This window comes from Chiloscyllium plagiosum, unplaced genomic scaffold (assembly GCF_037043375.1).
Source record: "Chiloscyllium plagiosum isolate Xiang-an unplaced genomic scaffold, Cpla_swu_hap1 HiC_scaffold_2, whole genome shotgun sequence".
NCBI classification, from domain to species: Eukaryota; Metazoa; Chordata; class Chondrichthyes; order Orectolobiformes; family Hemiscylliidae; genus Chiloscyllium; species Chiloscyllium plagiosum.
The window spans coordinates 139274095-139300247 of record NW_028270140.1 but is presented as its reverse complement, the minus strand read 5'-3'; the positions used below and the strand labels follow the sequence as shown (position 1 = coordinate 139300247).

Sequence of the window (26153 nt, the reverse complement as noted above, 5' to 3'; positions counted from 1 at the left end):
GTTTCTCAATGTGATAGTGGATGAGTCTGCAGGTAGCATTGGTGGCAAGATGGTGGATGTCTGGGGTGAGGTGGGCAGTGTGAATGCCGTTGTGATAAATGGCTAGGATACATGGAAGGATTGGGTGAGCAGAGTGCTAGCTGCTAAGGTAGCAAGTGGTAAGGTCATATGTAGCAGATGTGCAGGAAGCCAGTAAGTTAGGGTAGCAGGGTAATAAAGTTTCTGGGGAAAATCCAACATAGTCAGGACATGTCATGGGTTCAAACGTGAATCTTTCACAGTGCATCCAGAATCCAGAAGCTCTGGGTCTCTATGAGGACATGAGTTGCTAATTGACCCTTTGTTGCTCAGAGCATTGGGGGTAGAAGTTGGGACTTCATGTTATGATTGTCCAGGATGACGTTGAGGTCAATTTTGGTGTCCTATGCACAGTTTTGGTCACCCTGCTATAGGAAAGATATTACTAACTTAGAGAGGGTGCAGAGTAGATTTACAAAGATGCTACCAGGACTGGAGGTTTGAGTTATGAGGAGAAGCTGGATTAGCTGGGATTTATTTTACTGGATGAGGGGTGACCTTATAGAGGTTTGTAAATCATGAGGGGCATGGATAAGGTAAATAGCAAAGGTCTTTTTTCCTCAGGTAAGGGAGTTCAAAATTAAAAGGTATAATTTTAAAGTGAGAGGGGAAAGATTTAAGAAGGGACTGAGGGCAGCTTTTTCACACAGAGGGTGGTTCACATGTAGAATAAGCTGCTAGAGGAAGTGGGAAGTGGTACATGCAGATTCAGTCATAACATTTAAAAGGCATTTGGACAGGTTTAGAAGGATATGGGCCAAGTGCAGGCAAATGGACTAATTTACTTTGAGAAACCTGGTTTGCATGGATGGGTTGGACCAAAGGGTCTGTTTCTGTGCTGTATGATGTATGAAACTATGCCACGTGTTACCACATTCAGAAAATCTGTCAGGTCACTGCCCAAGCAGTGAAAGACTCAATGAACTCTCAAAGGTCACACAGCTGAATTTAGGCAGAATCTCTGGCGAATTCAAAATAACTTTTGTAGAAGATCAGCAGAAACTGCAGAGAACTTGAGCAAATGATCGCATCTTCCGAGCTCTGTGCTGATCTCTGACTGTTTTGTTTTCTTCATTCATGAGATGAGAGCATCTCTGGCTAGGTCAGTGTTTATTGCCCATCTCTAATTCTCCCAGAGTGCAGTCAAGTGTCAACCACATTGCTGTGGGACTGGAGTCACATGTAGGCCAGACCAGGGATGGATGGCAAATTTCCTTCTGTAAAGGGCATTAGTGAACCAAATGAAATTTTTCAACAATCAACAATGGATTTATGGTGATCATTAGATGCTTAATTTCAGATTTTTTAAAACATTAAATTCAAATTCTACCATGACAGGATTCAAATCTGGGTCGCCAGTACATTATCTGGGTCTCTAACTTAAAAGTCCAGGGATAATATCACTAGGCCATTACACAGGAAGGACAACAAGAAGTACTTCAGCCATGGCTTTAATTTTGATGCAGCCTGGAAGTTGATTTCCTGGAACGTCAGGATGAGAAGTCCAAAACCAACTCTGCAGCAAACAAGGAGTAAGGCTCCTTCCTCCAGTAAGCATTATTCCTCTTTGCTTTGGTGGAAAGTTAACTGCGTTGGATTCAAAGGCTCCATTTTAAAATAACTGCCATGCTGCCATGCAGGGCTGTTGTCCCTTGAATAATTTGGTCATTTATTTTGTAGTCTGTGTGTCACAGCACAGAAGGAGGCCATTCAGCCCATTGTTCCTGAACCAGACTCTAAATGAGCAATGTATGGAGCACCATTTGTTGCCTTCTGCCTATAGCTCTGCATACTTTTCCTTTTCGGATAATAATCCGATTCCATCTTGAATGGTTTGATGGAGGCTTGCTCTACCAGACTCCATAATGATACTCATAACCACTGGCTGCATGAATAGGATTCTCCTTGAGTTCCATTTCTTCTTTTGCCAATTACTTTGAAACTGTGTCCTCTTGCTCTTTGTTCTTCTAGCCATGGAATTTTCTCTTTGTCTGCTTTGTTCTGGCTGACTGACGCTGAATCCAATCCCAAATCCCACAACTTTAAAGTTCTTAACCTAGAGGTTAAAATTTATTTCAGGCTGCTCCCCTGCCATAGTTCTGCTTAATGATGAGTGTTACTGGCCCAGGACATAGCTACAGGAATTCCTCAGGGCAAAGTACTAGGGCCAACCATCAGCCGCTTTATCAGTGACCTTCCCAGCATCATAACATCAGCCACAAGAATGCTTGCTGCGGAAAGCACATTGTACAATTCCAATCACAATTCTTCAGGTAAAACAGCAGTCTGCGCTCATAAGCCACAAGACTTGAAAAACGTACAACTTTGACTGATAAGAGGAAAGTATTGCTTGCTGAGAACAGTAGTAACTGGTAATTATGTAGCACTTTTAATGAACAAAAACCAACAAAAGGCAATTTAGAGTCACATTAAAATGCCAAACTTGACACCAGGTCACCACAGGTAATATTAGGGTAGATGGCTGAATACTTGATTGAAGAGGTTTTAAGGAACACTATAAAGAGAGGTAGAAAGGATAGAGGTTTAGGGAGGTCATCTAGAGCTTGAGGTCTATGCAGCTGAAAACAAAGCCCTCAGTAGCGAAGCAATTCAAATCGGCTATGCTAAACAGGTGGAATTAGATGAGTACAGACTTTTAAAGATTCTATATTGGGATGGCTGGGCCAACATTCATTGAGGAGAAAGTGAGGTCTGCAGATGCTGGAGATCAGAGCTGAAAAATGTGTTGCTGCAAAAGCGCAGCAGGTCAGGTAGCATCCAGGGAACAGGAGAATCGACGTTTCGGGCATAAGCCCTTCTTCAGGAATCATTGCACAACATTCATTGCACAACAAAACCCAAAAGATGCTAACACTATAAATCAGGAACAAAAATACTAATTGCTGGAAAAACTCAGCAGGTTGGGCAGCATCTGTGGAGAGAAATCAGAGTTAACGTTTCAAGTCGAGTGACCCTCAGATTTAATGCACAACTGTTGATACCCTTGAGAAGGTGATATCGAGCTGCCTTCTTGAACTGCTGCAGTCTATTGGTGTAGGTGTACCCATAATGCTATTAGAGAGGGAGTTCCAGCATTTCGACCCAGTGACATTGAAGGAACCGCAATATATTTCCAAGTTCGGATCAATAATCCTCTTAAAGTGCAGACAGCCACTGTGCACAGAGATTAATATTCCAATGTATTGCTTCTGCTTCTGGTAGCTACTCCCTGTATAGACTTTGGGGATCTACACAACAGCAAGATAAATTGCACAGAATATTGGTCAGGATGGTGAGTGCCTTGGAGGGGAATGTCAGGATGGTGATGTTCCTAAGTATTTGCTCCTATTGTCCTCCTAGAACTTAATGGTCACATGTTTGGAAGGCGTTTTAAGGAGCCTTGATGAATTTCTGCAAGATATTTGTCAGGAATCTCTCAAAGTTGATACTATTGCATCACTCACTTGTCTGTGCCCCAGACATAGTGATCAATATTTAATTCTCATTTTGCATTACTCTCCTCAGAAGTAAAGGGATTGATAGAAGTGTGTTTTTTTGTACTTTTTGTGATCAAGTGTAAAAGGTGTGAGTTGCTCTTTAGTCAGAAGTGAAATTGCAGATTAGCAGTGATCACAATACTCTGATTTTTATTCTGCATAATCTCAGAATAAAGCGATGTCAACTCAAGACTGAGATGATAAGGAATTCCTTATCTCAGAGACCTGTGAATATGTGGAACTCCTTGCCATAGAGAGCTGCACAGGAAGAGTCCTTGTGTATATTTAAGATGGAGAGGGATAGACTCTTGATTAGTAGGGAAATCAACAGTTATGTAGGAAAGGGACAGGAATGTTGGATCAGCCAAGATTCTGTTGAATACAGAGCAACCTCAAGAGGCTGAATATCCTTGTCCTATCCTTATATCACAATGTCTTATGGTCTTATTTGGAATCATAAGTAGTCAAGTCACTGTCAAGTTCAATTCACACAGAAAACAGGAATAAGTGTGCCAGGAGTAAGGTGAGATAATATTGGGCAAGTCACATCACAGAATGAAATCTAGCTTAATAAAGCCTAATTTTATTTTTGAAAAGTACTTACTGTAGTGATCAGTCACTGAACATATCCACAGGAGGCTGCTAATGTCCTTTTAATGAAAGAACATCAAAGTTTATTACACATGAAATTAGAAAAAGCACAAATTATTCTGTGTTATATAAGAACTATGTGAAACACTCATTAGAAATATTAGAGATAAAGTTTCAATCCTTTTACCTTCAACAAGAACTTTTAGACAATAGACAATAGGTGCAGGAGTAGGCCATTCTGCCCTTCGAGCCTGCACCGCCATTCATTATGATCATGGCTGATCATCCTTAATCAGTATCCTGTTCCTGCCTTATCTCCATAAGGAGAAAGTGAGGACTGCAGATGCTGGAGATCAGAGCTTAAAAATGTGTTGCTGGAAAAGTGCAGCGTGTCAGGCAGCATCAAAGGAACAGGAGAATCGATGTTTCGGGCATAAGCCCTTCTTCAGGAATGAGGAGGGTGTGCCAAGCAGGCTAAGATAAAAGGTAGGGAGGAGGGACTTGGGGGAGGGGCGTTGGGAATACAATAGGTGGAAGGAGGTTAAGGTGAGGGTGATAGGCCGGAGAAGGGGTGGGGGCGGAGAGGTCGGGAAGAAGATTGCAGGTCAACAAGGCGGTGCTGAGTCTGAGGGTTGGGACTGAGAAAAGGTGGAGGGAGGGGAAATGAGAAAGCTGGAGAAATCTGCATTCATCCCTTGTGGTTGGAGGGTTCTTAGGTGGAAGATGAGGCGCTCTTCCTCCAGGCGTGTTGCTATGGTCTGGCGATAGAGGAGGCCAAGGACCTGCATGTCCTTGGCGGAGTGGGAGGGGGAGTTAAAGTGTTCAGCCACGGGGTGGTTGGGTTGGTTGGTATGGGTGTCCCAGAGGTGTTCTCTGAAACGTTCCGCAAGGAGGCGGCCTGTCTCCCCAATGTATAGGAGGCCACATCGGTTGCAGCAGATTCAATAAATGATGTGTGTGGAGGTGCAGGTGAATTTCTGACAGATATGGAAGGATCCCTTGGGGCCTTGGAGGGAAGTGAGGGGGGAGGTGTGGGCGCAAGTTTTGCATTTCTTGCGGTTGCAGGGGAAGGTGCCGGGAGTGGAGATTGGGTTGGTGGGGGGTGTGGACCTGGCGAGGGAGTCGCGGAGGGAGTGGTCTTTCTGGAACGCTGATAGGGGTGGGGAGGGAAATATATCCTTGGTGGTGGGGTCTGTTTGGAGGTGGAGGAAATGACGAAGAGTGATACGATGTATCTGGAGGTTGGTGGGGTGGTAGGTGAGGACCAGTGGGGTTCTGTCCTGGTGGCAATTGGAGGGGTGGGGTTCAAGGGGGGAGGAGTGGGAAGTGGAGGAGATGTGGTGGAGAGCATCTTCAACCACATCTGAGGGGAAATTGCGGTCTTTGAAGAAGGAGGCTATCTGGGTTGTTTGGTAGTGGAATTGGTCCTCCTGGGAGCAGATGCGGCGAAGGCAAAGGAATTGGGAATATGGGATGGCGTTTTTACAGGGGGCAGGGTGGGAGGAGGTGTAATCTAGGTAGCTGTGGGAGTCAGTCGGTTTATAGTAAACGTCCGTGTTGAGTCGGTCGTCCGAGATAGAAATGGAGAGGTCTAGGAAGGGGAGGGAGGAATCTGAGACGGTCCAGGTAAATTTGAGGTCGGGATGGAAGGTGTTAGTAAAGTGGATGAACCGTTCAACCTCCTCGTGGGAGCATGAGGTAGCGCCGATACAGTCATCGATGTAACGGAGGAAAAGGTGGGGGGTGGTGCCAATGTAGCTGCGGAAGATGGACTGTTCCACATATCCAATGAAGAGGCAGGCATAGCTGGGGCCCATGTGGGTGACCATGGCTACTCCTTTGGTTTGGAGGGAGTGGGAGGATTGGAAAGAGAAGTTGTTTAGGGTGAGGACCAGTTCAGTCAGTCGAAGGAGGGTATCAATGGAAGGGTACTGGTTGGTTCGGCGGGAAAGGAAGAAGCAGAGAGCTTTGAGGCCTTCGTGATGGGGGATGGAGGTGTATAGGGACTGGATGTCCATGGTGAAGATAAGGCGTTGGGGACCGGGGAAGCGAAAATCATGGAGGAGGTGGAGGGCGTGGGTGGTGTCCTGAACGTAGGTGGGGAGTTCTTGGACTAAGGGGGACAGGACCGTGTCAAGGTATGCAGAAATGAGTTCGGTGGGGCAGGAGCAGGCTGAGACAATGGGGCAGCCGGGGCAGTCAGGTTTGTGGATTGTGGGCAGGAGGTAGAAATGGGCGGTGCGGGGTTGTGGGACTATGAAGTTGGAGGCGGTGGATGGGAGATTCCCTGAGGCGATGAGGTTATGGATGGTCTGGGAGATGATGGTTTGGTGGTGGGAGGTGGGGTCATAGTCAAGGGGGCAGTAGGAGGAGGTGTCCGCGAGCTGGCGTTTAGTCTCAGCAATATAAAGTTCAATGCACAAAACTACCACTGTGCCTCCCTTGTCTGTCGGTTTGATGGTGAGGTTGAGGTTGGAGCGGAGGGAGTGGAGGGCTGCACGTTGCAAGGATGAGAGGTTGGAGTGGGTGAGGGGGGGGGACAGGTTGAGGCGGTCAATGTCGCGGCGGAAGTTGGCTATGAAGTGATCTAGGGCGGGTAAGAGGCCAGCACGGGGTGTCCAGGTGGATGGGGTGTGTTGGAGCTGGGAGAAGGGGTCGTCAGAGGGTGGGTGGGAGTCCTGGTTGACTCCATAACCCTTGATTCCACTATCCTTGAGAGCTCTATCCAACTCTTTCTTAAACGAATCCAGAGACTGGGCCTCCACTGCCCTCTGGGGCAGAGCATTCCACACAGCCACCACTCTCTGGGTGAAGAAGTTTCTCCTCATCTCTGTCCTAAATGGTCTACCCCGTATTTTTAAGCTGTGTCCTCTGGTTCGGCACTCACCCATCAGCGGAAACATGTTTCCTGCCTCCAGAGTGTCCAATCCTTTAATAATCTTATACGTCTCAATCAGATCCCCCTCAGTCTTCTAAACTCAAGGGTATACAAGCCCAGTCGCTCCAATCTTTCAACATAAGATAGTCCCGCCATTCCAGGAATTGACCTCGTGAACCTACGCTGCACTCCCTCAATAGCCAGAATGTCTTTCCTCAAATTTGGAGACCAGAACTGCACACAATACTCCAGGTGCAGTCTCACCAGGGCCCTGTGCAACTGCAGAAGAACTTCTTTGCTTCTATACTCAATCCCTCTTGTTATGAAGGCCAACATGCTATTAGCCTTCTTCACTACCTGCTGTACCTGCATGCTTGCCTTCATTGATTGGTGTACAAGAACACCCAGATCTCTTTGTATTGCCCTTTTACCTAACTTGACTCCATTTAGGTAGTAATCTGCCTTCCTGTTCTTGCCACCAAAGTGGTTAATCATACATTTATCCACATTAAACTGCATCTGCCATGCATCTAACCACTCACCTAACCTGTCCAGGTCACCCTGTAATCTCCTAACATCCTTATAACATTTCATCCTGCCACCCAGCTTTGTATCATCAGCAAATTTGCTAATGTTGCTATTAATACCATCTTCTATGTCATTAATATATATTGTAAAAAGCTGCCGTCCCAGCACTGATCCCTGCGGTACCCCACTGATCACCGCCTGCCATTCCGAAAGGGAGCCGTTTATCACTACTCTTTGTTTCCTGTCAGCCAACCAATTTTCAATCCAAGTCAGCACTTTGCCCCCAATACCATGCACCCTAATTTTGCTCACTAACCTCCTATGTGGGACTTTATCAAAGGCTTTCTGAAAGTCCAGGTACACTACATCCACTGGATCTCCCTTGTCCATCTTCAGAGTTACATCCCCAAAAAATTCCAGAAGATTAGTCAAGCATGATTTCCCCTTCATAAATCCATGCTGACTCTGACCTATCCTGTTACTTCTATCCAGATGTGTCGTAATTTCATCCTTTACAATTGACTCCAGCATCTTTCCCATCACTGAGATCAGATTAATTGGTCTATAATTTCCTGCTTTCTCTCTCACTCCTTTCTTAAATGGTGGGACAACATTAGCCACCCTCCAATCCACAGGAACTGATCCCAAATCTATCGAACTCTGGAAAATAATCACCAACGCATCCACGATTTCTCGAGCCACCTCCTTCAGTACCCTGGGATATAGACCATCAGGCCCCGGGGACGTATCAACCTTCAGCCCTAACAGTCTCTCCAACACCAATTCCTGGCAAATATAAATTCCCTTAAGTTCAGGTCCTTCAGCCACTGTTACCTCAGGGAGATTGCTTGTGTCTTCCCCAGTGAACACAGATCTGAAGTACCAATTCAACTCTTCTGCCATTTCTTTTTTCCCCGTAATATATTCCCCTGTTTCTGTCTTCAAGGGCCCAATTTTAGTCTTAACCATTTTTTTCCCTTTCACAAACCTAAAAAAGCTTTTACTATCCTCCTTTATATTTTTGGCCAGTTTACCTTCGTACCTCATTTTTTCTCTGCGTATTTCCTTCTTAGTAATCCTCTGTTGTTCTTTAAAAGCTTCCCAGTCCTCCGTTTTCCCACTCATCTTTGCTATGTTATACTTTTTCTCTTTTGACTTTATATGTTTCTTAACTTCCCTCGTCAGCCATGGCCACCCCTGCCTCCTCATAGGATGTTTCTTCTTTTTTGGAATGAGCTGATCCTTCATCTTCTGGATTATACCCAGAAATATCTGCCATTGTTCCTCCACTGTCATCCCTGCTAAGGTATTGCACCTTTGAACTTTGGCCAGCTCCTCCCTCATAGCTCCATCGTTCCCTTTATTCAACTGAAATATTGTCACTACCGATTGTACCCTCTCCCTTTCAAATTGCAGATTGAAGCTTATTGTATTATGGTCACTACCTCCTAATGGCTCCTTTACTTCGAGGTCCCTGATCAATTCTAGTTCGTTGCACAACACCAGATCCAGAATTGCCTTCTCCCTGGTAGGCTCCAGCACCAGCTATTCTAAGAATCCATCTCGGAGGCACTCCACAAAGTCTCTTTCTTGAGGTTCAATACCATCCTGATTCTCCCAGTCTCCCTGCATGTTGAAATCCCCCATAACAACTGTAGTAACATCTTTGTGACAGGCCAATTTCAGCTCCTGATTCAACTTACATCTGACATCCAGACTACTGTTTGGGGGCCTGTAGATAACTCCCAAGAGGGTCTTTCTACCCTTAGAATTTCTCAGCTCTATCCATACTGACTCTACATTCCCTGATTCTAGGTCCCCCCGCGCAAGGGACTGAATATCAAGCCTTACCAACAGGGCCACCCCACTCCCTCTGCCCGTCAGTCTGTCCTTACGATAGCATGTATAGCCTTGAATATTCATTTCCCAGGCCCTGTCCACTTGAAGCCACGTCTCAGTTATCCCCACAATATCGTATCTACCAATTTCCAAATGAGCCTCAAGCTCATCCACCTTATTTCTAATACTTCGTGCATTCATATATAGTATTTTTAATTTGTTACTGCCCTCACCATTCCTATCAACTCCTATTTCACTCAACCTTACGGCATGATCCCTTTTTGAGTTTTCTGCTTCATTGATACCGTTGTCTTTCTTGACTTCCCTAGTTCTAACTTTCCCTTCAATTTCCTTTTTAAACTTCCAGTTTGTCCCCTCCCACCCGCTACTTAGTTTAAACGCAGCTGTGTAGCAGTAGCAAACCTGCCTGCCAGAATGCTGGTCCTAAACCTATTAAGGTGCAAACCGTCTCTCTTGTATAATTTATGCTTACCACAAAACATACCCCAGTGATCCAAGAATTTAAATCCTTGCTTCCTGCACCAGTTCCCCAGCCATACATTCAAGTCCATTATCTCCCTGTTCCTGGCCTCTCCAGCCCGAGGAACTGGAAGCAAACCGGAGATAACCACCTTGGATGTCCTGCTTTTCAGCCTTCTTCCTAGTTCTCCGAAGTCCCGCTGTAGTATGTTCCTTCTCTTCGTCCCGACATCATTTGTGCCAACATGTAACACCACCTCTGGCTCTTCACCTTCATCCTTGAGGATTTCCTGCACTCAGTCTGCGATGTCCTTAATCCTGGCACCAGGAAGACAACACACCATCCTTTAGTCCCACCTGCTGCCACAAAAACCCCGTTCAGTTCCTCTCACTATGGAGTCCCCTATCACCACGGCTCTGTGCGATGTCTGACTCCTCGGCTCTGCCTCCACCCCAACCTTTGATTGACAGACCTGACCACCTCCAAAAGATTCAACTTGTTCCTGACAGGTACTTCCCCTGCGGTCTCTTGCACCTGTCTCCTCTCTGCCTTCTTTATCGTCTTCTCTCTTCTGCTCTCACCTGGTATGGTCGGTGTAATAACCTTGCTGAAGATCCTGTCCAGAAAGATCTCGTTCTCTCGGATGAGCCTAAGGTCCTCGAGTTCCTTTTTTCAGTGCTGCGATATGCTCTGTATGTAGCTGAACATGCACATACTTTCCACAGATATATGAGCCAGATACACCAGAGTCGTTGACCTCCCACATCATGCACGTAGCACACTGAACCAGCTGGGCAGTCATGTTTTCACCCTCTTTAACTGTGGCATAATCACTTCACTCAACCTCCTTGTCAAACACTCCTGAGCTAAAGACTCTCTCTTCTCTCAACAGGAACTTCCCTGGACTCTCTTTTTGAGGCAAGTCTGTGGACTTTAAAGTTAGGTTAGAGGAGGAGGGTGGGAGGGAGGCCCTACTTTGTAGGACCTGGGGTCTAGAACACACCCACTCAAATAACAATCACTTACCTTCCCGACCGGCTCTGCGCTCCGACTTCACTTCCGTCCAGCTCCCGCTGCTCTCTGCTGCAGAAAAGTTTTACCTTCAATAAGATACTCAAACCCCACTGAAGGGTCACCCTGTTTCCACTTTAAGGAAACATTCTAACATTTCTGTCCTCGGACTTTCGCAGTGTTCCAGTGAAGCCCAACACAAGCTGGAGAAACTTAGCACTTCACAGCTTTCAGGATGTAACATTGAGTTCAACAATTTCAGAATGTGAAGTCTGTCCTTCATTTTGATGACACCTTCTTCCCTCATTTTCCAGTGTCTTGTTTGGATTAATTTGCTATCAATACAACAACTTATTTTCTACTATTCATACCTATATTGCATCTGCATCATTCATCTACTGTCATTAGCACGCACATTGTCATTTTCTCTGAGCACCCTAACAAACCGGTGTACTTTCTGCTCTTCTCTCTTGTCAAGAGTACTAAAAAATATTTTTTTTACAATGAAGTTTGGAACTCAGTGTTGTATCCCACAGTGCTGGGAGACTGTTCTCTTAGACTGGCTTCACTCAAGGTGTCAGCCTTACCTAAGAATGATGTCATCTGGCTCATAGATGTCCCAGCAAATTACTTAACTGATATCCTATTATAAGTAACATTGCTTGAGGTCTTTCTGCCAAAGTTAAATGGGCGTCCATTCAGTTATTGGACCCTCCTGGTGTCTCAAATATGCGTAAATATAATCCTACACAAGTAAGAAGTGGCTTGGGTTTATTTATTGTATAGAGTCAAACTCCAATGTATGTTTGTTTGCTCTTTTACATACTACTGAACAGAACCGAACTACAGAACCAAACTGCTCTGGTGACTGAGTACATATACATGAAGACATGTTTTATAAATAAAGTATATTTTTGAAGTAAAAACCGATATAAACACTGTTCTCTGTTATACGGCTCTCTATTACAAACTGTTCCATTCTCTCATCTCAGAGTCACAATATACTATGACCATTGATTCAGTGTTCTGCCATCTTTATCATCACCATATGAATATTTTCTTGCTCATTATGCTATGGTTGAATTGACGGATGGAATTTCCACTGGGTTTCTGAGTGTCCACTTAAATCACTGATTAAAAGAAAGATGTATAAATTTAATTGGAGCATATCAGTTATAATTCAAGGAGAGCCAGGATACAAAAGAGCTCATTTGTCGCCCATACATTTCAACTCTTCCAAAATGGGTCAAGGCATAAGTATTAAAATCATTTGGAAATCATTGAAATAGCATTAAAATGATGGAAGCAATGTTCCTGTTGACACTTAGTTTTCTACTGAGGTTGTGGTGGTTAACTGGGAAAAGCTCCCATTGAAATTAGTTCCATGAGTCTGTTCCATAACTAGGATGACTTATTGATACTGATACTGGATTCGCAGAATCAAGTCTTGTGCAGTGCTGTCTCCAGCAGGACAAACCAAACTTGTAGTGGTGTGGAGTGCTCAGTCAAGAGTTAGGCTCTGTAGTTGCACAGATAATGGGTTGAATCTTAGGAACAACTCGCACTGATTTCAAAGCATAGTTCACGCCTCAGGAATCTACAATAATTCTCCATTGTCATTGTCATTGGTGAGAGATATCCAGCAGGTATAACTTACTTGATTTCCTTCAGACCGTTAATGAATTTTTATATCTGAGACTCTTAAGAATAATTAAACTCAAAGAAGCTGCTCAACTGAAGCAATTTTGCAATGATGAAGAACGAATTGATGATAAGTGAGAAAAAGCATTGTCTGGAGGCATTTCATTAAGCAACTGTTTTGTGATTCAGATTTTCACAACTTTCTTAAATGGAATGATACTTTCAATATGAAATGTGCTGGTGGAGCATGTAGAGCGCATTGGCAACATTAAGGGATATTTAGATTCAGTAAGTGGATGAGCTTGGAAATGGTGGTGACTTCATGCCTGCTGAAACAATGGGCTGGATGATGCTGGAAAACTGCATGTTAACAATACTGATAAGTAATAGTATAGACATTGACTAGAGCATCCAGGTTAAAGGAATCTGTCATAAGTTCGGAATCTCCAAAACTACTTCTCTCATTTATGCCACTATACTGTTTGCTCTACACATATATCAACTCCCACATTGTGTTTCTGATAAGAACACATGAAATAAGAGCAGGAGTAGGCCTTCTGATCCTTCGAGCCCGCTCCACCGTTCAATAGGATCATGGCTTATCTATTCGTGAACTCAACTCCATGTACTCAGGCAATCACTATAACCCTTAATTCCCTTACTGTCAAAAATGTTTATCTTTGCTTTAAAAACATTCAATGAGGTAGCCTCAACTGTTCCACTGGGTAAGGAATTCCACAGATTCACAACCCTTTGGGTGAAGAAGTTCCTCCTTAACTCAGCCCTAAATTCTGCTCTGCCATATGTTGAAGCTTGCCCCCAACCTCCACTCCCGGCACCTTCCCCTGCAACCGCAGGAGGTGCAAGACTTGCGCCCACACCTCCCCCCTCACCTCCCTCCAAGGCCCCAAAGGAAACTTCCATATCCGCCACAGATTCACCTGCACCTCCACACACATCATCTATTACATCCTCTGCACCCGATGTGGCCTCCTCTACATTGGGGAGACAGGCCGCCTACTTGCGGAGCGTTTCAGAGAACACCTCTGGGACACCCAGACCAACAAACCCAACCACCCTGTGGCTCAACACTTCAACTCCCCCTCCCACTCCACCAAGGATATGCAGGTCTTTGGACTCCTCCATCGCCAGACCACAACAACACTACGGTTGGAGGAAGAGCGCCTCATCTTCCGCCGAGGAACCCTCCAACCACAAGGGATGAACTCGGATTTCACCAGTTTCCTCATTTCCCCTCCCCCCACCTTGTCTCAGTCAAATCCATCGAACTCAGCACCGCCTTCCTAACCTGCAATCTTCTTCCTGACCTCTCCGCCCCCACCTCAGTCTGACCTATCACCCTCACCTTGACCTCTTTCCACCTATCGCATTTCCGACGCCCCTCCCCCAAGTCCCTCCTCCCTACCTTTTATCTTAGCCTGCTGGACAAACTTTCCTCATTCCTGAAGAAGGGCTTATGCCCGAAACGTCGATTCTCCTGTTCCCTGGATGCTGCCTGACCTGCTGCGCTTTTCCAGCAACACATTTTCAGCTCTGATCTCCAGCATCTCCAGCCCTCACTTTCTCCTAATTCTAGTTTCACTCCCAGTGGAAACTACCTCCCTGTTTCTTCTATCTTATTTATCCCTTTCATAATTTTATATGCTTCTATAAATTCCCCCTTCATTTTTCTAAATTCCAACAAGTATAATCCCAGTCTACTCAATCTCTTCCCATAAGCCAACTCTCTCAACTCTGGAATCAACCTCGTGAACTTCCTCTGCACCCCCTCCAGTGCCAAGACACCCTTTTTCAAGTAAGGAGACCAACATTGTATGTGATATTCCAAGTATGTTGCCAGGGTTGGAGGATTTGAGATATAGGGAGAGGCTGAACAGGCTGGGGCTGTTTTCCTTGGAGCGTCAGAGGCTGAGGGGTGAACTTATAGAGGTTTACAAAATTATGATGGGCATGGATAGGGTAAATAGGCAAAGTTTTTTCCCTGGGGTAGGGGAGTCCAGAACTAGAGGGCATAGGTTTAGGGTGAGAGGGGAAAGATATAAAAGAGACCCAAGGGGCAACCTTTTCATGCAGAGGGTGGTACATGTATGGAATGAACGGCCAGAGGAAGTGGTGGAGGCTGGTACAATTGCAACATTTAAGAGGCATTTGGATGGGTATATGAATAGGAAGGGTTTGGAGGGATATGAGCTGGGTGCTGGCAGGTGGGAATAGATTAGGTTGGGATATCTGGTCAGCTTGGATGGGTTGGACCGAAGGGTCAGTTTCCATGCTGTACATCTCCGTGACTCTATGACTTTGTGTGTGGCCTCACCCACACCGTACACAGCTGTAGCATAACTTCCCTGCTTTTAAACTCATCCCTCTAGCAATGAAGGACAATATTCTATTTGCCTTGTTAATTACATGATGCAACTTCTTCCTCCAATACTCTTTTATTTATGCTTTAATTGTTAATGCTCATTGTTCATTCGAGTCCTAGATGTCCTCTTGTCTTCATTCTGCTGTTTTCACCTTGCACTGCTGGCATTTCACAGCCCAAAGAATTTCGAAGACATGGAACAAAGTCTTTGAGGTCATAGAGTCATGGAGATGTACAAAACGGAAACAGATCTTTTGGTACAACCAATAAATCTAGTCTCATTTGCCAGCACTTGGCCCATATCCCTCTAAACCCTTCCTATTCATATATCCACCCAGATGCTTTTCAAATATTGTAATTGTACCAGCATCCACCACTTCCTTTGCAACTCACACCTACACGCACCATCCTTTGCGTGAAAAAGTTTCCCCTTAAGTCCCTTTCAAATCTTCCCCCTCTCACCCCAAACCTATGCCCTCTAGTTTTGGACTCCATCCAGGGGAAAAGATCTTGACTATTTACCCTATCCAAGTCCTTCATGATTTTATAAACATCGTTAAGGTCACCCCTCAGCCTCCGACACTCCAAGGAAAACAGCCCCAGCCTATTCAGCCTCTCTCTATAGCTTAAACCCTCCAACCCTGGCAACATCCTTGTAAATCTTTTCTGAACCTGTTCAAGTTTCAGAACATCCTTCCTATAGGTGTGAGACCAGAATTGTACACAATATTCCAAAAATGGCCTTATCAATGTCCTGTATTGTCACAACTCTATACTCAATGTATTGATCAATAAAAGGAAGCAGACCAAACACCTTTTTCACTATGGTATTTACCTGTAACTCCACTGTCAAGGAGCTATGAACCTGCACTCCAAGGTCTCTTTGTTCAGCAACACTCCCCGGGACTGCTCTAGTAAAATTCATTACCAATTATTTAGTACACACTGAGTAATCTTCGACATTTGGGCACATCAATAGAAACTGTATGATCTTGGAATGATTACAGCATGGAAGAAGTCCATGCAACACCCGATGTGTCCATGCCCACTCCGTGGAGATATCTTTGCAAATGCACTTGGGATGTTGAGTAATAATCATTCTTCAGAAACTTATCAATTGTAATTGTATTCTTTCTAATTGCTACACTCACAGGGTTGAAATACATTTTTATTCATTTTTATAATCCTGCTGACTTCTGACATATCTTTTGAAACCAAAGTTAGTAGAAATCAAACAGGCAAATCCATGAAAAACTCAGGGAGAACGGCAGATAGTTGGAATTATCCAGAAAACCTCTGACTAAAGCAGGCATCATTATTCAAGCTGCACCAAACTAGCTTTATTCAAATTCAACAACCTTGAATGACCCACCTCTTGATGAAACAAACCTGCACACTCACTAACCTTCTGGATTGTTCTGTCTTTGCTTATGAAAACAAATTTGTTTCTGTCTCTCTCTCTCTCTCTCCCTCTGTTGCAGGACACCTTTTTGTTATGGAGTAGCCCATTCTTCTGTCCTTTGTTCCTGTGATTGTTTAAAGAAATATTCCCTTCAAAGGTTTTTTGTTACACCTTCATTTAAAATGCATGCAAATCAAATAACCCAGTACCACATGCAGAACTCAAAAATCAAAACTCGAACAATGGATAGAATCTTCCCAAGGACTGACCGTTGTAGACTATGGTAAGAGGTGTGGCAAATTTGGGTGCACTGTCCAGCAAGGTCCTTTTGTGATATTGGGACTACCAAAGTCAAATTTTCCAATCAAGTTATAGGGTTATTATAGCATGGAAGGAGACTGTTTGGCCCATTATGTCTATCTTAGTCAACAAACATCGAGTTGGAGGAGGAACACCATGACGTGGCAGTAAAGTATGCACTAGCAAGTGTTCCTGACTTGAATCTGGATAATGCAACACCAAGCTGTCAGTATCTGAGCTGATGGATGCTGCAAAAGCCACCCTCGCCAGTATTTCTACGAGGTGACCATTCACTCTTCCTCAAAAGTGGAGAAGAAGATGTGGCCCAGAGCTGTCCTCTTCACTGTGGAGACTATGACATCTAGCTTGTACCTGCAGTAGATAAACAAATGAAATTATTGTGATCAAGTGGTTGATATGATAGAACCTGCTAGGTTGGGATCATCTTGTGTCATAGTCTCCTCTGCCAGTTATAGAGTCATTGAGCACAGAAACAGATCCTTCAGGCCAACTCATCCATGCTGATCAGATATCCTAAATTAATCCTGTCCCATTAGCCAGCACTTGGCCCATATCTCTCTAAACCCTTCCCATTCATATTCCTATCCAGCTTTTAAATATTGTAATTGTACCAGTCTCCATCACGTCTTCTGGCAGCTCATTCTATACATGCACCACCCTCTACGAGAAAAAGTTGCCCCTTAGATCTTTTTTATATCTTCCCTTGTAAACCTAAACCTATACCCTCTACTTCCGGACTCCCCCACCCCAGAGAAAATACTTTGTCTATTTACCCTATACATCCCGCTCATGATTTTATAAACCTCTATAAGGTCACCCCTCAGCCTCCGACGTTCCAGGGAAAACAGCCCCAGCCTGTTCAGCCTCTCCCTATATCTCAAATCCTCCAACCCTGGCAACATCCTTGCAAATCTTTGCTGAACCCTTTCAAGTTTCGCAATATCCTTGCTATAGGAGGGAGACCATAATTGCACACAGTATTCCAAAGGTGGCTTAACCAGTTAGATTAGATTCCCTACAGTATGGAAACAGGCCCTTTGGCCCAACAAGTCCACACCGACCCTCCGAAGAGTAACTCACCTAGACCCATTCCCCTACCCTATATTCACCCCTGACTAATGCACTTGACACTATGGGCAATTTAGCGTGGCCAATTCACCTGACCTGCACATCTTTAGATTTTGGGAGGAGACCCACGCAGTCATGGGGAGAATATGCAAACTCCATACAGACAGTTGCCCGAGGTGGGAATCGAACCCGGGTCCCTGGTGCTGTGAGGCGGCAGTGCTAACCACTGAGCCACTGTGCCGCCAATGAAGGGCTTTTGCCCAAAATGTCGATTCTCCTGCTCCTTGGATGTTGCCTGACCAGCTGTGCTTTTCTAGCACCACACTCTTGACTCCTATCTCTAGCATCTGCAGTCCTCACTTTCACCTAGCCAATATCCTGTGCAACCGCGACATGACCTCCCAACTTCTATACTCAGTGCTCTGACCAAAAATGGAAAGCATACTAAATGCCTTCTTCACTATCCTATCTGCAACTCCACATTCAATCTGATGCCAGCACATGGGATCCCAGAACACCATGGCAGTGGTGAGCCATTCAGGCTGTGGCAGATGGGAGAATTGTGCTATCAATGGACAAGAGGATGACGATAGGGACATTGGATGCAATTAACGAGTTAAGCTTAGCACATCCACGTGAGAAAAATCCTCAACAAAAATGTCACTGAGTCATGAGTTCTGTGTCTCCCTTTCTTAACTTGATACCAATTAAAGCTACACATAGCTCTCCCATAGCAATAAATCTTCAACATGAACCTTCACACAAATATATGTTTTCCACAGGATTATTTCTTCTCTGATTCTTGAAAGAGATTTAGATTTCTAAAATGCCTCTGGTCATCAAAGCTTGGTGCAGTCTGCTCTAATCTGTTAGTTCTTTCTAAGAACAAACATGCTCGTTGATTGAATAGTAATTAATGCTGCACATTTGAGGTGGCTGTTTTATGGCTCCTGTAATTCCCTTAGCTTTCTGTCAAGCACCTTGCCTGCAGCATACCTGGGAGAATGTCTAAGAGCTGACTGCCTGTTTGATAAGTATCAGTTCATTATATGAATAATTCTAATTAATCCTCAGTGTTCCTCACCTTTCATTGAAAGTTATTGTGGTCTGGTATAAGCTTACTTTGTGTGATAATTCTAGCAGGGTATTGGCTCATTTCAAATTAAGCATCTGAGCATATGAGACAAGCTGTTGTCATTTAAGTTGATTCAGAGCTGGTAAAGCAAAATGGAACTCATATTTGAGAGGCACATTTCCTGCCTTCAACGCATTAAGACCAATCAAATGTTTCTGGGGTGCAGTCACTGTTGTGAGGATGCATACAGCTAATTGGCGCACACGTATGTAAATATTAGCTAACACGCTAAAAGAAGAACTCTCTGTCTTTTTGATTATCCTTAGGGTCCTTTACTTTCATTTTGAGTAGGTAGACAGAAGCTAACAACTCACTTGAAATGCACCATGTTTAGCATTAAAGCATTCCCTTTGGGCTTTGGTTAAGCATTAGCAAGGCTTAAGGCCTCAAGGAGTGGAAGCCTGACATCAAAGACAAGAATGTAATCACTGAACCAAGGCTGATAATTCCCAAAACATGTTGCATTCTCCCTGTGTGCGAACAATGAGAGCCATTAAAGCAATAACTTTTGTTATTTTTTGGGTTTGGATATCGTGAAAGTCAAGAACTTTCTCACAGATGTCTTCCAGCTCCTGTAGCTATACCACACCTTGCCCTTTGTCAAGGCGAGGTGATCTCACGCCAGTAGATCTTTGCAGTTTCCCTAGTCTGCACATTTCTCCAAAATGTGTGCATTCAGCTCCCAGGCCACTGCAGAGGAATGTGTACACAACCTTAACCTCCTTTCTGGTGCAATATTGAAAGTGTGATGTATTGTTGCAAAATGCTGCATTTTAGAAGGTATGTTTGACTGTGGCCCTCTAAGGTGCCAGAATATATTCATAGAGTCAGAGAGTCATAGAGATATACAGCATGGAAACAGACCCTTTGGTCCACTTCGTCCATGCCGATAAGATATCCCAACCAATCTAGTCCCACCTGCTAGCACCCGGCCCATATCCTCCAAGCTCTTCCTATTCATATGACCATCCAGATGCCTTTTAAATGTTATAATTGTACCAGCCTCCACCACTTCTTCTGGCAGCTCATTCCATACACGCACCACCCTCTGCGTGAAAATGTTGCTGCTTAGGTCTCTTTTATATCTTTCCTCTCTCACCCTAAACCTATACCCTCTACTTCCGGACTCCCCCACCCCAGAGAAAAGACTTTGTCTATTTACCCTATACATCCAACTCATGATTTTATAAACTTCGAGAAGGTCTTCGCTCAGCCTCCGACGTTCCAGGGAAAACAGCCCTAGCATATTCAACCTCTATCTATAGCTCAAATCCTCCAACCTGACAACATCCTTGTAAATCCTTTCCAAGCCCTTTCAGGTTTCATAACATCCTTCTGATAGGAAGGAGATCAGAATTGTACACAATATTCTAAAAGTTGTCTAACCAATGTTCTGTACAGCTGCAACATGACCTCCCAACTCCTGTACTCAATACTCTGATGAACAAAGGAAAGCATACCAAACGCCTTCTTCACTATCCTATCTACCTGTGACTCTACTTTCAAGGAGCTATGAATCTGCACTCCAAGGTCTCTTTGTTCAGCAACACTCCCTCAGACCTTACTATTAATTGTATAAGTCTAGCTAAGATTTGCTTTCCCAAAATGCAGCACCTGGCATTTATCTAAATTAAACTCCATCTGCCACTACTTAGCCATTTGGCCCATCTGATCAAGATCCCACTGTGATCCAAGATAACCTTCTTTGCTGTCCACTAAACCTCCAATTTTGGTGTCATCTGCAAGCTTACTAACTGTACCTCTTATGCTCGCATCCAAATCATTTATATAAATGACAAAAAGTAGTGGACCCAGCACCGATCCTTGTGGCACTCCACTGGTCACATGCCTCCAGTCTGAAAAACAACCCTCCACCACCGTCTGACTTCTACCTTTGAGCCCGTTCTGTATCCTCCACACTGTGTCAAGAAGAGCATGAGAGCTCTCCCTGATGTCTATGCAATATTTATTGGTTAGTCAGCATCACTCAATCAAGGAGATAATGTAGACATTATCACATTGCTATTTCCCTACGACGTTGACTCTGCCTAAAAAATACTCAGTCTCCTACAAAGCACATTTGAATGACCTGATGGTAATCCCCGTGGATGAAATTTTGGGGACTGTTGGTCAAGATGAAAGCACAGAGGAGCGTGCAGCAAGAGGGAGCTGCCAGGTATCTGTTCAGACAGTTATTGTGGAAATTGTCCCGGATTGTTTCTCTCTGCCATATGAAGGAATAACAAGCTCCATACAAATAAACAGAGAACAGGTAACAATGAGATGTTAATATATACAAATAGGCCTCCAGCAAGATACTCGTCTCACCTTTCAAACCTTGGGTACAGAGTCAGTTTTATTCATTAGGTTTGACTATTGTCCCTTTTGCATGATATCAAGAATTTCCTTTTTCTCATCTTGCCACTATTCACTTTGGGAAATGTGTGAGATCCAGGGGATATGCTGAGAAGTAAGTCACAAATTCCATGATTTTAAACAAAAAACAATAAACTCTACTATTCAAAGTTAGAACAAAAACAAAATTTATAATGTATGTATATGCAACTTATATTCTAACATCCAGAATTAACCTGAGGTAAATATGGATAACAGACAAACAATGGTCAAATACCCCACAGAGCTTATCAAAATTCAAATATAATCAAGCTAGATCCCACAGATTTCTTTGTACCCTTCAGATATTAGTGACATTCCACCTACAGATTATTGAGACCCCTGGAGAGAGTAGATGTGGAGGAGATGTATCCATGAGTAGGAGAGACTAAATCGCAAGGGCACAGCGTCAGATTGAAGGGATGGCCATTTAGAACTGCGATGAAGAGGAATTTCTTCAGCTAGTGGGTAGTGAATCTTTGTAACTCAGATGTGCTGCAGGAGGCCAAGTCACTAAGTGTATTTAAGACAGTGAAAGAGAAGTTTTTGACTAGTAAGGGATCAAAGGATAGGGGAGATGGCAGGAGAACAGGGTTGAGAAACATATCAGGCATGAACGAATGGTGAAGTAGACTTGATGGGTTCAATGACCTAATTCTGTTCCTATATCTCAAGGTCCAGGTCATCAAATTTTATTCAATAAGGTGATGGCTGAACTGATTGCAACCTCAAATCTACATTCCCATCTCCCACTGCCCGAAAGGTATTCACTGTCTGTTCTTTCCTTACCTTTTCAGGAACAGAATTCCAAAGATTCAGGACCCTCAGGGAGAAAATAAAGTTCATACTTAAGTCTCTGTTTTAAAAGAATGACTCCTGGTTTCTAAACTGTGATCCCTTGTTCTAGATTTTTCCACAAAAGGAAACCCTGACTCTTCTTTTCAGGACCCAAGAAGAGTCATAGTAGACTGGAGCAGTTAGCTCTGTTTGTCTCCTCTCTCCACAGAAGCTATCAGATGTGTTGAGTTTTTCCAGCATTTTCTGTGTTTGTTTCAGATTTCCCCAGCAGTCGCAGTATTTTGCTTTCATTACGAGTTAGCTTGGATGTGTCCACAGGATGTAAGCTAGTTGCACAGTCAAGGACATATGACAAGTTGTAGAGAGACTGATGGTTAACAAGACACCAAGAACTCCACTTATGGATGCTTGTAAGCACAACATGAAGGACCGAGATGCTGACTATTCCAGCAGTTAAAATTGCATCACCTCCTTTGGTTAGTTTTCACCACTGCCGTACCAGTGGCTATAGCAGCTTGACAACAGTCCCCAAGATCAAAAACAACAGGCCACATTGACACTTGGCAGCTTTTTGTGTGTGGCACTTGGTGCACAGCCAGCCTCTCAAGGATTGGCCTCTTCAGCCAAGAACAAAAACAAAAACACATGAAATTGATTTGATTTATCGTTGTCATATGTACCTGAGTACAGTGAAAAGTTTTGTTTTGTGGATGATAGGGCGATTGAACAAAATCAAAGGAACAGCTGCAGAGAATGTGCACAAAAAGTAAGATCAACATTAGATTTGAGATTTCAGAGGACCATTCAGAAGCTTAATAGCTGTGGGGAAGAAGCTCTTCTTGAATCTGTGTGTTTAAGCTTTTGTATTTTCTGCCCGATGGAAGAGGTTGGAAGGGATGGTAGCTGAAGTGAGAGGCATCTTTGATAATGTTGACTGCCTTTCCATGGCAATGAGAAGTGTAGATGGAGTCCATGGGTGGGAGGTTGGCTTTATGATGGTCGGGAATTTTCTGTGATTCATCACACTCCTGTGCAGAGAAGTTGCATTACCAAGCCATGATGCATCCAGATAGAATGCCTTCCACATTGCATCTGTAAAAGGTGGTGAGGGTCCTCATGGACAGACCGCATTTATTACACCTCCTGAGGAAGAAGAGGTGTTGTTGTGCCTTGTTAACCATCACATCAATGTTGGTGGTCAAGGACAGATTGTTGATGATCGTCACTCCTGGGAACTTGATGCTCTCCACCATCTCCACCACAGTTCTACTGATGTATATAGGGGTGTGCCCTCCACCTTGCTTCCTGAAGTTGATAATCAGCTCCTTAGTTTTGCTGACATTGAGGGAGGGCTTCTTATCTTTGCACCATGTCACCAAATGTTCTACCTCTTTGCTGTATTCTGTCTCATTATCGTTTGATGTCCAGCCTACAATGGAGGTGTCATCAACTAAACTTGTAAAATTGATGCCTGAAGTGAACATGCTTTCTGTGTGTCCACCAGCTTTCATAAAAAGAATGAAGACAGATTCATATTTACAGTCCATTCACTTCCAAGAAATTCAGGGCCAGTGTATTTAACGAGGAAGTAATTACAGAGTTGGAGAGCTTGACTGCAACATAAGCATTAGATAAAAGTGAGGATTAGACATTTTACCTTCCTACAGATCTGTTATATGTGTCTGTTAAAATAAAGTGTGTCCCTTTCTCTTCTAATATTGAGATTAAAGATCTCTAGATTGAAAAGATTGGGACTATTCTCCATAGAGAGAAGGTGAAGAGGAGACATGATAGGGGTTGTTAAAATAATGAGGATGCTGGATAGAACAGATTGGGAGAAGCCATTCCCTCTCATAAAAAAAAATGGAAAGGCATTGATTTAAAGTGATGTGCAAACGAATCAAGAGTCATGTGAGAAAAGAAAACGTTCCCACACAGTGAGGAGCTCGGGTCTGGGACACAGTGCCTGGAAATGTGATGGAGGCAGGTCTAATTGGGACATGCAAGAGGGACATTGGATGGCTATTTGGATAGAAATTGTGAATAATCATGGGGAAAAGGCAGGAGATTAGACCGAGGTAAAAGAAATGTCACAGACACGATGGGTCGAATAGCCTCCTTCTGCACAGGGCAATCTGTATTAATGTTACAATCAGTTGAAATTTGGCTTCCTGCACTTCTCCAGTTCATTGCAAAATGAATTGTTCAGCAACGTGTTTCTGTTTACAGCAACATACAAAGAGTTCTGCACTCCTCTCAATTAGTTTATAGATGGTAAGATACATGATGAAATACAAGATTAATAATCGATAGACATAACTTTATATATCAAACACCCAACAAGCTGTATCACACTGTGGTGTCTCTGAGACAGGAAAGTCCAATCTACTGAAAGATTAGTCCTGGGTTGAACTGTATCAGTTAAAACAATATAATACTGGTTTGTTTGGTTACTTGGAGTTGGTGAAAAAATTTCACCCAGTTTTATCTTCTAGGAGTTCTTACCATGCTTGCCTGTTTCTCTCAAGGGATTGCGTCGGCTGGGTAGTGTTCATGATAAAAGATCGGTCTGGTCTATTGGAAGAAACACATTCAGGGAGCTGCATGCCTTCATGTCATTTGGTGCTTTCTCTGGCTGTGAGAAGGGCATCAGGAAATGCGTTGCCAGTTTTGAGGCTACTCTTCTGCAGGGTGACTCATATCCCTAACATTCCTGATCTTCAGAACAGCAGGTGTCAGGAAAACACACCAAATTTTGGAAGGGTTGAAATAAGAACAGAAAGGGCTGGGGAGACTCAACAGATCTGACAACCTCAGTAGGGAGAGAAACAATGTTTTGAATCGTGTATGAAACATTGAAAATAGGAATGGGACTAGATCATTCAAACCTGCTGCACCATTCAATGTGATCATGCCTGATCATTCAACTCAGTATCCTGTTCTGTGTTTTTTTTCCCTTTGTACCCTTTTAGCCCTCAGAACATAGAACAGTACAGCTAGACCCACTGCCTCTGCCAACCTTGATGTTTTTAAGATTAGATTACCGACAGTGTGGAAACAGGCCCTTCGGCCCAGCAAGTCCACTCCCGACCCTCCGAAGAGTAACCCAACCAGACCCATTTCCCTCTGGCTAATGCACCTAACACTATGAGCAACTTAACATCGCCAATTCACCTGACGTACACATCTTTGGACTGTGGGAGGAAACCGGAGCACCCGGAGGAAACCCATGCAGACACAGGGAGAATGTGCAAACTCCACACAGACTGTCACCCAAGGCTGGAATCGAACCTGGGTCCTTGGTGCTGCGTGGCACCAATGCTAACCACTGAACCACTGTGCCGCCCCATGTTATTCTAAACTAATCTCATTGACCTATTTATGGTCTTTATTCCTCAATTCTCTGCTTGCTCACATGTCTGTCTAAATGCCTCTTAAACCTCATTGACGTATTTGCTTCTATCGCCTCACCTGGCAGCACACTACTGTGTGTAAAAAAGACAGGTCTCACACATCTCCTCTCAACTTTCTCCTTCTCACCTTAAACCTCTGCCCTCTAGGATTTGATATTTCCATACTGGGAAAGACACTCTGACTATCTCCACTATCCATGCCTCTTAGAATTTTGCATACAGCTATCGGGTCATCCCTCAGCGCCTGTCACCTAGTGAAAACAAGCCATGTTTGTCCAACCTCTCTGTGCAGCAAATACGATCGATTGTAGGTAGATAATGAGAAATAAAAGAGTAATGTCCACAATTAATTTTAGTATATTTTGTGATTGATCTCATAACATAATCCTCCGACCACTCCTCCTTGAAAATGTCTACTGTCTTGGCTTCAACCAGGGTAGCTCAGTTGTTAACACAGTTACCTCACAGCCTCACGATTCCACTCTCAGGTGACTTGTTTGTGTGGAGTCCACAGATTCTCCCCGTGTCTGAGTAGGGTTCCTCTGGCTACTCCAGTTTCCTCTCACAGTCCAAAGATGTGCAGGTTAGGTGGATTGGCCATGCTAAATTTCTCATAGTATCCAGGGATATGCAGTCTGGGTGGATTAGTCATGGGAAATATAGATCTGGGTAGGATGCTCTTCAGAGGGTTAGTG

At 44.0% G+C, this 26153-nt stretch overlaps 1 protein-coding gene across 1 annotated transcript in view; it reads right to left on the bottom strand.

The window, feature by feature from the left end:
• Positions 1-4123: 4123 nt before the first annotated feature.
• Positions 4124-26153, bottom strand: part of LOC148152001 (uncharacterized) — a 198106-nt gene continuing 176076 nt past the window's right edge. Inside the window, exons 3-5 of the mRNA XM_087994077.1 lie at positions 23096-23549; positions 5717-6872; positions 4124-4225 (exon numbers count right to left, since the gene is read on the bottom strand). Of these exons, the coding sequence (XP_087850203.1) occupies positions 4124-4225; positions 5717-6872; positions 23096-23549 (1712 nt within the window). The remainder of the gene's footprint in view (positions 4226-5716; positions 6873-23095; positions 23550-26153) is intronic.